The following is an 11,877-nucleotide window of genomic DNA, read 5'->3' as shown; positions in this document are numbered from 1 at the left end:
GGATTAGAGGTGGCACATTCCAAATTGGAAACATCAATTTGTCAAAGGATATATTGTTTGGATCTTCTATGTGAATCTGGTCTACTTGGATCAAAGCCTGCCAAAACTCTTTTTGATCATTCAATTAAGTTATTAAGATGCAGGAAAGCCATTTGAAGATGTAACATTCAAGATGTAACAGCATACAAAAGATTAATTGAAAAGCTACTTTACTTATACACCACTAGACCAAACATCACGTTAGCCACTCAGTAACTTAGCCAATTTCTAAATAAGCCCAACACTGACACACTATAGAGCTGTTTGCAGAATAGTCAGATATCTTAAAATCAGTCTAGGTAGAGGATTATTCTTTACAAGAAAATCTGAAATTTAACTGTTAAGATTCTCTGATGGAGACAGGGCTGGTTGTCCTGATTCTAAAAAGCTCATTTCAGGATATTGCTTCTTTTTGGGTTCATCATTAATTTCTTGGAAAGCAGAGAAGCAAAAACTGTGTCAAGATGTTCCTCTGAAGCATACTATAGGACACTCTTTGTTGTTGCTTGTGAGTTACAATGGTTGCTATTTCTTTTACATGACCTACAAATCACTTTTTCTAGAGCATCCATATCCTCTATTGTGATAATCAAAGTGCCCTACACAGTTGTCAACCCTATTTTTTATGAGAGAACAAAGCACTTGAAAATTGAAGATTGATTGTCACTTTGTTTGAACAAAACTTGAAGAGGAGTCTTGCGTTTACTATCAATTTTATCCAAAGAACAACTAGCTGATTTTCTTTACAAAAGCATTACCTCTTACAATCTTCACACCATTCATTTCCAAGCTGGGCATGATTGATATTTCCCATGCTCCAGTTTGTGGGGAATGTCAAATTATCAAATCAATGAAACAAGTACATTTCACAAAGGTGATATTGGGTCTTCCCGTGAAGCACTAAATATGCCAACTCAGCAAGTGCAAAACAATTATATCATCCCTGCACAATCTTTTCCGCTGCGCCACCTTGACCTAACAACCACAGCAGGCAATGGACTGCAAAGAAGACACAGGAGCGTCACCTAGAATATGGTTTTTTATTTTTTATACCCTTCTTTTGTTTAAATAAAGAATGATCTAGTCATTATATTCAGATTTTTTTTCCTTATCATAATATATCAATGAAATTCTCCTTTCTTTTCTTCCTTTAATGTTTCATACATTTTAAGATATATTGCAATCACCATCTGCTCTCCATGTGAGAAGTACTGAATCTATTGGGATCGAGCAGGTTCATCAGAATAAATACTAATCGCTCGCCAACCCAGTAAGGCCCTTGCTCACAGCAATGCCCAAAGGAAAAGACCTGTGTATTCTTTGTTTCGAAGCAGGTTCCTTGTCATTTGAAGAAATGAGACCAACTTTCTTTGTTATTATGGACGAATTCTCAGCTGTGTCACTAGTTGTAGCAATGAATTGTAAACCCTGAAACATATACTAAAAATAAGTAAGCATGTTTGACTAGAACTTGAAAAACTTGATCCTAAAAATGCCATAGCTGATTAACCTGGAGTGATTTTTTCTCAAGTGTCGTCACTGTACTAGTTGTCGGTTCTGCAATATCCTATAAAATCAGTCACAAATCAAGGATCAGATATCTTAATCACTGACAGAAGAATTGTGTTTTAATCAGAAACCACAAAAATCTTAATCACTGACAGAAGAATTGTGTTTTAGTCACTGACAGAAGAATTTGCACAAGAAACCACAAAAAAATTCCTTCATACAGAAATCTTAATCACTGACAGAAGAATTGTGTTTTAATCAGAAACTAGAAGTCTTATATCATAAAAACCTTTCTGCTTTCCACACAATTTTATACACTGGATAAGGCAATAAATGGGATAAAATACAAATGAAGATGAAAAAATATAACCTTGTAACCATTTGGTCTGTCGCTAAATCCATCAGCAAATTGGCATAAATACCAGAGACCTGAATTGGTCATTTCCTGCACGATAACAAGGGAAATATATAAATATTTATAAGAAAACTTGCTAGAACGTAACCTATGCCTGCAATAATAAATTTATAACCTGCTTGCCTTCAACAAGCTCGAGTTTCCCTTCCTATCAAGTTGATTGATTAAGTCAAGTTAGAACATCAACAAGAGCACAATTTCAGTCGATTGGATGCTTAAAAAAAGGAGAAAAGAGAGTCCGATTTACCAGCCCAGAAATCATGTTGTGTATAACTTCAATATCAAATCCAATCTGAGAAAGGTTTGACTTCACTTCATTCACCTGCGTGCCAAAAAAATAAAAAATAAAAATGGAATACTTCTTAACACATTAAAAAGAATTTTACCAAAGGAGCTTAACCAACTGCAAAACTAACAGCAAATACAACATTTGAAGGACCAAATAAATCTTTCTTTTCATTAAGGTAACTCCTTATTAAAAATACAAACCTATAAATCTCATCCGATTAACTTTGAAGAAAGGCCAATAGTGAATAACAGCCATGGTAAGAAAGAGGCAAAAAGTAATTTTGGCAACAAGAGAAAAAACTATAACTATAATCAAGGCTATATAATGGGTGTATCATTTTTCCACTAGCCTAGCTTTAAGACAATCAACTTTACTGTTAGGGTAAACTTTTATGGCATAAACATGCTTGCAGCGTGTCGCTGTTACAGTGGTACCAGAGAGGAAAGGCCAAGAGGAAAGAATAGACTTTATTAGAATGAAAATAGTACTCATCCACTGGTTACTTTGACAGAACCGGACTCTCCACATGTCGGAATATATTTTATGAACTTAGATATTATTCCTAATATATTTTAATTCTGTATATTTTTGTATCTTGCTTTTATTAATAGTTGTTAAGATATCATTAATATCTTATTTTCTGTTTCTATTGTTATTATTTTACATATGTATTTTTGGCTTAACCCATATTTTCTTTATTATAAATATAGCCCCTGTGTGTATTTTCTACACCAGGGAGATTAATCTCAAACCTAGCTTCACTATATTTAATATGGTATCTAGAGCTTAAGGAATTCTTTTTTGCCTTTGTCACTAATCCACTGCCACCGCTGCCTTTCGCCTCCTTTTGCCGCCGTCCGCTGCCGTCACCGTTGTCGGAGATCTAGTTTCAACCGACGACCACACGGTTTTGCTCGTCTCGGCCAAGCGACCCCAACGTTGTTGGTTTCGTGGTCATCGGAGGTCCCACGCACCGTCTAACCATCTCAGTTGTCGTCTGCTTCCGCCATGAGTGGCGGTGGGTGCACTGTCGTTTCCGACGCCGATCACCACCGCTGCACTCGCCTCGTCCTCAACTTTCCAGATATGGGCTTTGTGTTTCTATTGGCGCACTTTCAATTTTTAGGATTTCTCTCTCTCCTCCATGGCGTCTTCCGTTGCTACTTCATCCACTTTTGTTGCCTCCATGTCTGATTCGTCTGTTTTTCATCCAAATGTCAATGTGCAGTTGCCCATTGATAAGTTAGATGGCAAGAATTATTCGGCATGGGCGTCCGAAGTTAAACTTTGGCTTGAGAGTCAGGGCTATCTTGATCATCTTACCCTCAATGTGACTGATGTTGATCCCATTGAGCTTCCTCGTTGGAAGAGAATTGATGCTCACTTATGCACGGTTCTCAAGAATATGATTCACGCTTCTTTGAAACCTCTGTTTTGTGCCTACGGCACATTTTGTGAAGTCTAGGAACAAACCAAATTACTGTACACCAATGACACTCAACGTCTATATGGTGTCTGTCATGACCTGCTTAATGTTGTTGCTTCTCGTACTCAGGATCCTAGCAGATTATGTGTTAAGGTGACAGATCTTTTTCATGAATTTAATGAAGTATTACCTCCTGCCTCTACTCCAACGAAAGAAATCAAGCAACAATCAGGGTTCTTCATGGTTGTGATGTTACGGACTTGCTAAAAAATATTCTCATGTTCGTGATCAGATTTTGGGTTATACTATTATACCAAGTTTTACCTCTACTTGTTTCACCCTTTTGCATATGCCTTGTCAACCTTCCATTGATCCACCTGTCCATGCCAATGATTCCTCTACTTTGGTATCTCAACGTGATGATCGACACCGCTCACACAAGCCGGAAAAAGGGCGTCACAAGTGTGATCATTTGGCAAGTTCGGCCAAAAATTGATCGCTATTATGCCTTACATGGTCGTCCTCCTCGATCTGCTGTTGTTCTTCACACTGATCCACCGTCACAACCATCTCCTGCGGATCCTCATTCATTTGTTTCTGCCACCGACAAATTTGCTTTCTTCAATGAATTTCTCAAATGGAGTGAGGATCGTAAGCTTTCTAGTTCCACGGCTTATGTTGCCCACACAGGTACATCTTTTGTTAGTCTGACTCAATCTTCATCTGTTGGTCCTTGGATGTTCGACTCAGGTGTCACCTCACATTACTGGTAACAAATCTTTGTTTTCTTCTTTGTCCTCTCTGGATAATTTACCCTCTGTTACAATGGCTAATGGGTCTCGTGTTTTAGCTTATGGTGTTGGGACTATCGATCTTTTTCCTTTTTTATCCATTGATAATGTTCTTTATGTCCCTGGGTCTCCTTTTAACTTATTATCTATTAGTCGTCTAACTCGATCTCTTGATTGTGTTATTTCCTTTACCTAATCTTTTGTTTGTTTACAGGACCGGAATTCGAGACAGGTGATTGGCACCGGATGTGAGTGTCATGGTCTTTATCATCTCCGCCCTTCTTCTCATGTTGGTGCAGTTATGGAGTCTCCACCTCTTCTTCTTCATGCTCAATTAGGCCATCATAGTCTTGCCAAGTTGTAGCAGCTTGTTCCTGGCTTCTCCAAGTTGTCCAAGTTGGTGTGTGAGTTGTATTAGTTAGGCAAGCATAGTCGTAGTTCTTTTCCTCGTTGTGTCGCACACAGCGTTTCATTCCCTTTTGCCTTAGTTCACTCTGATATTTGGGGACTTAGTCGTGTTGCATCTAGTCTAGGTTTTCAATACTTTGTTACTTTTATTGATGATTATTCACGGTGTACTTGGTTACTTTTAATGAAGAGTTGTTCTGAATTATTTCATATCTTTCAATCTTTTTTTAATGAAATTCAAACTCAATTTGGTGTTCCTATTAAAATTTTGCGAAGTGATAATAGTCGTGAACTACTAGACATTGCACCTTCTTTGGTGGAAACCTAGTAAGTTGGTCCCAATGAGCATGAAGATAGAGAAATTGGGATTGTTCACGTTTGAGATAGAGTTAGGGACATCATGAGTGTGTTTCTAGTTTGAATCGCGATTCGGAGTGCAATATGAACAATACAACTGCAATATGAACAATCCAAATAATACAACTACAATTAGAGAACATAAATGAGTTTTCCTACTATTCGTATCGTGGGGGTTGTGAATCGTATCATACCAGGTGATACGAATCGTGTATCGTACGATACTTACTACCATGCTATGAGGTTATATTATGACAATAAATTTGCAATTAGTATAGTTCACAACCCAATACAGCATGATAGAACTAAACATATTGGAAGTGGACAGACATTTATCAAAGAAAAACTTGATAGTGACATGACTTGAACTCCATGTGTCCACTCAAGATCAACTTACAAACATACTCACCAAGGGACTGAACCGCAATAACTTTGAAAGAATTATATCCAAGCTAGGAATGGAGAAGACTTATTCACCAGCATAAGGGGGTGTCAAAATATATTTGAGGAAGATTTAGATATTATTCCTACTGTATTTTAATTTTGTATATTTGTTGTATCTTGTTTTTATTACTAGCATAACAATCCTGCAATCTCAGAGATTTGTTTACTAGAATAGGTTATTCTTATTTCCGAAAATATCCAACAAATGTATGTATATAAAGAGATATAATAAGAAACTATTTCTATTAAACTTAAGACCACATTACACTATTTTGTTGTTCTCACCCTCCTAAGCAATGATATGTGGAATATTGGATGAACCTTACTATTTCTAAGTAAGTTCAATTTATGTGCCACTAATCCAATCAATGTAACACCCAATTTGGCCTATATATACATGGACTCAATTTCTCATTCAACTTTGACCACAGTCTTCAATTTATAAGGTTAGATTTTGACAAAACTCAATCACCTACTTGAAATTCTAGATCTTGTTTGTGTTATTGACCTGCATTCTCATATAATCTTGAGACGTCAGTAAATTAGCTTTTGAATTTGCTAACAACTTATCTCATTGTTGAGTAAGTCGATTAATCTTTTCCACTATAGAAGGAATTGTGGTTCCTTTGAACAATAATGTAGGGTCCCTGCCATACAGTGCTTTAAAACGGGTCATTTTAGAAGCAGCACTATAGTTCTTATTGAACCAAAATTTAGCACAGCTTAGAAAATAAGACCACGTACTCAGCTAAGTTCCTATAAGACAATGCAAACAAGTTTCTAAACAATAATTAATGACCTTTGTTTGTCGATGGTATGGTGTACTAAATTTTAATTTGGTACCCACTTTAGTCATCAACTCTATCCCAAACTTGCTCAAAAAACTAAAGTCTCGTCATTCACAATTGATGAAGGAAAACCATGCCCATATGGAACACAACGGCCACATCACTTGTTGTAAATGAATGTCTTAATTCAATGAAATGAGCAAAATTTTCTATTTGTCCACAATAACCAAAATAGTATGCTTCCCTTACGACTTTGGTAACTTGAAGCTTTTTTATTTGTGAGTATCACAAGGTATCACCCTAACAGGTAGTGGTGAATTTATGCATCAATCGCCATTCAAGCTCTTTCTAACAACCCTTGACTCCAAAATGTTAAAGGTCTTCCTTTCTTATGCATAACAGCTAGATGCATTCATCTCTATCATAAATGGTTTGGAAAATTTTGATATGGCAAATATAGGTAACCTTGACCAAATAATGTCATCTTTGTTTCATAGCTAAGTCACTAGCTTAGCAATCTTGCCATATGCTTTACAAATTTGCGGCAATAACCCTTTAGTCCAAGGAAACCACATGAACTCTTAACATCCCTTGGTGCTAACCATGAAGACATTGTGTCTACCTTCTTAAGATCATTTGTGAACCCTTCTTCTGATATTCTAGAACGTGTGGACCAAACATACATTTCTTCTTGTTTAACTTCAACTGATTTTGATCCACCACCTCCAAAACATGTTCTAAGTACTGCATATGTGAGTGAATGTCAATATTGAAGATTAGTTTATCATTGAAGAAAGCCATCACGAACTTCTACAGAAATGGTTTGAGAACTTCGTTCACAAGTGCCTATAAGGTCAAGGGGGGCATTTGTTAATCCACTCATCAGTCCTAAATGTCGTATTCTGAATGTCTTCTCACCTGCATTTTGATCTAGTAGTAACCCAATTTTAAATATAATTTGGAAAATATCTCAACACATCTCTGCACCTTATCAAGCAGCCCATCTATAACCGGAATAGTAAACTTATTAGGTACTATTATCTTGTTTAAGGTTTTATAATCTACACAAAAAATGCCAACTCTCACCTTTCTCTTTCACCAAAACAATGGAGTTGGACCTCTTCCATCTCTAACCATTGACTTTGTTCTTTATGTTTGTTTGTCATTCAATTAACTAAATCTCATGACATTATCTTCACCTTCACTAAAAATGTTACCTCCCATAATAGCATATCAAGATGGACAATTTGACTTTAGATGTAAGTTGTATGGCCTATGTTTTCCTTGAGCTTATGGTATCCTCAACATACATGTCTCTATTGTCATCAAAAATCTGATTTGATTTGCTCGTAGAACAGTTATGATAAATTGTTATATCCTCTTCATGGTAGGTTAGAGATGTTGCATTCTCTTTTAGTTTCCCGCGGTTTTGACCTTTGCTTTTTGATATGCATCCCAAGTGCTTCTCTATTTTATATATTTTTATTGCTGATCAAAACAAAATTGTGCACTAAACAAACATATTGAATCAGTCATAACTATTCATGATTTTCTTTAACTGAAGCAATCTTAATGATTGATGCACCCAAGATCACAAATCAAGAGTGGTCTTTTGATCATATTTTATTGAGCTAGGAATTTCTTTTGATTAAACATTGCTTTAATGAATTACCTTAACACCTTTAATTATCTAGAAAAAAGGAAAATCCATTTCCCTTACATCATTTGATATAAGTTGACCCAACTCATTATGCTCTTCCAACTTCAAGTCAAGACCTTCCAACCTCTTTGTTAGATGCCTTTTTGTTGACTGCACAAATTAAAACCAAAATTCATCAGCAACACCCAAAGATGAAAAATGTTCATTTAGGAAAATAGGAATGCTAACATAAATTACTTACTGCCAATGTTTCGTGTACATTTTCTAATTGCTTTGACACAATTGCTACAGCATTAACCATATTCCTCTTTGTCACAAACATTACATCAGAAAATGACCATCCCTACAAGTGGCAAGAAATATATGGGTTTAGTCAACCTCATCACATTATATGTTGATTCCTAAATAAATGTACCTGTTATGGTAATGTGATTGGATTATTGCTTACCCTCCACCACATATAACAATATCCCATAGCTCCTATTGCAGCAGCAGGTAGTATGTAAGAGCCAATACCCCCTATGTTCAAACATTAACAACGACATATATAGTGAAGAAGAACTTGTATTTATAAAGAAAGGAAAAAAGAAAAATATTACACTTGATAATAAAATATCTTTACACCAGAAACAAATTTTCCATGATTACACAAATTGCCTGCACAAGGCCAGAAGATTGAGAATGTCCAAAACCACATCAATATGTAACAAATGAAATGAATATCTATCTCATGTCCAAGTCACTGAGGTCCTTCTTTGGTTATCTATCTCGCCAAAGACCCAAACTCATTCACTCCATTTCTCTCTATCTCTATGGTTAGTCATGGTATCCTTCTCAATAAGTTACTATTTACTTGTATAACATTTTATTCATAATTAGGAACATGTAAAGATCTTTTAGCATTTTTGTTGAGTGTTTATATGTATATAGTATGAAAAAAAACAAATAGAAGTCATCTCACTAAGTGTTATACTGTTGTAGCATTATTTCGGTCAGCCACCATGTGCCACTATCAAGGAATGATAAATATGGTGTAAAGATGTTAACATCAACTATTATCAAACAAGGAAATTTGAATTAATAAGGATTGCATAAGGGATGATTAAGAATTCTTTAAGAAATAAGTAGACACACTTAACTGGTAAATTTGAATTTGGTTGACTGAAGCCATCTTGGAGAACCCCAAAAGCATACAGTTTATAACTTAAAGTTAGAGTTTCCTTGACGCATGGTTAAAAGAAATAGATTTTAAAAGGTTAAGGTAGATAAACTCTTCAATAAGCACTTGTAAAAATAAGAAGGAAAAAAAATTAAGCTTCTCCCATAAGTTTAAAAGCTAATTTAAAGTCCAAAAGCTTATTTACCTTAAGCATACACTATTATTTACTTATAGGAGAAGATGAATTCAGTTTACAATCTTATTTTCATTTTCTACTAAACACTTGACTTGTATCCAATTAAGGCCTATGTATACTAGTAACTTCATTAAGCATAAGACAATTATCATTAATAATTCCTATACAATGTAATGTGAGAAGCAAGCCTACAAAGAAAATGAGCATTGGTTGGTCAACTTAGCATCATAATCAGGAAACATGTTCACATATAACATTACTCAGTAGCATTCTATCATAGATTAATCGAGGTCTAAAAAGTAAATTAGTTTATCCTCTGATGTTTAATTCCACAACTGAAGAAACAAAAATACCCAAAATTGCAACAGAATTCAGCGTAAGTACCAGAAGAAGAAGAATTCGCATTGAAGATAGTCACAGGGCGAGACAACGTCAACTCCCTAATCTCATGTGCTAGCTCTCGAATCTGAGCTTAAAATACACGGTTAAATAAACAATTCAATACGGTGTGTGGCAAAGAAACAGAAAAGAATTGCGCGTATCATGATGACATGATAAATACGCACCTGTGCAGCAATAAGCGCAGCGTCGTATCTGCCGGGTGAAATCTCAGCATCGTCGACGCCCTTGAGTAACTCCTGAAGCTGTGCGATGAGACCAGATAACTGGCCACTCCTCAGCAAAACAGAACCACTCAAACCTAACGAAGAAGCAAAAGCAAAACAAGTTAATCGATAAAGGAGTTGGTAATAATAAACCCAATCGTTCGCTTACTTACCGGCTCCGACCAGAATGAGAACCTTGGAGGTGTTCACGCCTGCTTGCAACGCCATGCTATTCTCCAATCCTCTTCGTCTCAAATTATGTATGACCGACCAATTCTGACTTTTGCCTTGTCCTACTCCTTCAATCACCAATTCTTCAACAGAAAGGACTGAATTTCAATTTGATTTTCTTAGTACAAAATAATTAATAAAGCCTGCCGTCAATTTATTGAATAAATATTAAGTACAAAATAAATAAGAAAAAATATATATATATTTGGCCAAAGTTATACTATTTGAATAAATTTCTTCCGGAATATGCTTAGAATAATAAAACAAAGTAAATAAATAAATATTTTTTTTATAAACTAAAATTAGCTTTTATATAATAAAATTTGTTTTGCCCTTTATAAAACAACTTATCTATAAATTGATCTATGACGTTGTAATTATAATCCATCTCAGAATAAGTGAGATGATGAAATTTTTGTAAATAAAATAAAATATTAAATTATTAAGATTATAAAGAATAAGTGAGATGACGAAATTTTTTTAAATTAAATTATTAAAATTTTAAATAGTGTAATTTTAAGATTCAACGAAAATTTGAATCAGTTTTATAAAATTGGTGACATGTGTATCATCGTTCCACCATTTCTTCAATATTTTCTACACATTGTAGACGTGCGTAATATAATTATATTTCAGGATTATATTATATATATATATATATTATTAATAATTATAAATATATTATATTTCTAGATATACAGTTTTGCAATGTTCCCTTTTTAAAAAGATAGACAACCAGGGTTTCTTCACCTTCAACTTCCGCAACCGAACCACCAAAATTTTCATATAAGATCGGTTGGCATCAAAAATTTAGCACGTAGACTACCTTAAGGTATGTTGCAAGTTGAATTATCATTAACTAATTGTGGGATACAGAAGTTTGAGTGTGCTGTTTTTTCACAAGGAAGTAGTAAAGAAGTAATTTCACTTGATGTTACGTTCAAAATAATCATGCCCTTGTTTCTTAGAACAGCTAACAATGTCTTCCACATAAATGTTTTTCCTGTACCACCATAGCTATATAAAAAGAAGAATCCTCCCTTTTTTGAAAGAATTGTTGTCATGATATCCTCGTACACTTGTACTTGTTCATCATTGAGTGCTTGAAAGTAAATGTCATGTTCTTTGGCCATGTCCTCTTTATTATATTGCAGCTCATCAAAAATAAATCTATTCTGGAATGTATTTAGATCTGAAATATCAAGTTACGGTAATGAAGGATAATCTTTCATACATCTACCATTTGACATTAGCATTTCTTGTATTTGAAACAGACAAATTTTATGTAATTCAGCATCTTCAATTTGAAGACCTGCATGAAAAAGTTTATGGAATCAGAAATTATATTTCTATTCATTTTAAGAAATTACAATATACAATACCTGGTAAGTTCATCTCCTTTCTTTTTTGGTACAAAATTCCATCACATAAGAGTCTCCAAGTAGAATTCCAAACTACATCAGGTTTAGAAATTGTATTCATGGACAATAAAGTGACAAATAATCTTCTAAGTTGATAGCTAGAAGCAAATTTGCTTGCTTCTTTGATTGCATCAATATA

The 11,877-nt window shown here is 34.8% G+C and overlaps 1 protein-coding gene across 2 annotated transcripts; it reads right to left on the bottom strand.

Moving 5' to 3' along the window:
* Nucleotides 1-681: 681 nt before the first annotated feature.
* LOC114188738 (golgin family A protein (DUF1664)) lies at nucleotides 682-10,443 on the bottom strand. 2 transcript variants are annotated; one of them, XR_003605424.2, is made up of 12 exons: nucleotides 10,260-10,443; nucleotides 10,048-10,181; nucleotides 9,866-9,947; nucleotides 8,575-8,645; nucleotides 8,368-8,469; nucleotides 8,187-8,276; nucleotides 2,211-2,285; nucleotides 2,079-2,111; nucleotides 1,919-1,993; nucleotides 1,550-1,606; nucleotides 1,204-1,467; nucleotides 682-1,038 (listed from the first exon to the last, which is right to left on the bottom strand). XR_003605424.2 is itself a non-coding variant. In XM_028077370.2 (11 exons), exons 1-11 carry the CDS (start codon nucleotides 10,312-10,314, stop codon nucleotides 1,291-1,293), a joined length of 951 nt encoding a protein of 316 aa, XP_027933171.1. In that variant the 5' UTR covers nucleotides 10,315-10,443; the 3' UTR covers nucleotides 682-1,290. The 2 variants fall into 2 exon arrangements, 1 of the variants encoding a protein (XP_027933171.1); XM_028077370.2 differs by having other exon boundaries at nucleotides 682-1,467.
* Nucleotides 10,444-11,877: the final 1,434 nt, after the last annotated feature.

Source organism: Vigna unguiculata, chromosome 6 (genome assembly GCF_037176805.1).
Source record: "Vigna unguiculata cultivar grain cowpea cultivar isolate G323 ecotype 2 chromosome 6, ASM3717680v1, whole genome shotgun sequence".
Lineage (NCBI taxonomy): Eukaryota > Viridiplantae > Streptophyta > Magnoliopsida > Fabales > Fabaceae > Vigna > Vigna unguiculata.
Note: the sequence above shows the minus strand (reverse complement) of the source record. Positions and strands in the feature narration are given on the sequence as shown.

Bases quoted from the DNA above. Each gene is read 5' to 3' on its own strand.
- LOC114188738 (XM_028077370.2), bottom strand. From the start codon at position 10,314: ATGGCGTTGCAAGCAGGCGTGAACACCTCCAAGGTTCTCATTCTGGTC. The intron at 2,112-2,210 runs GTAAATCGGACT...TCAACTTGATAG, and splicing joins ACAACATGATTTCTGGGCTG to GAAGGGAAACTCGAGCTTGT. The intron at 1,607-1,918 runs GTTATATTTTTT...CTGATTTTATAG, and splicing joins ACAGACCAAATGGTTACAAG to GATATTGCAGAACCGACAAC.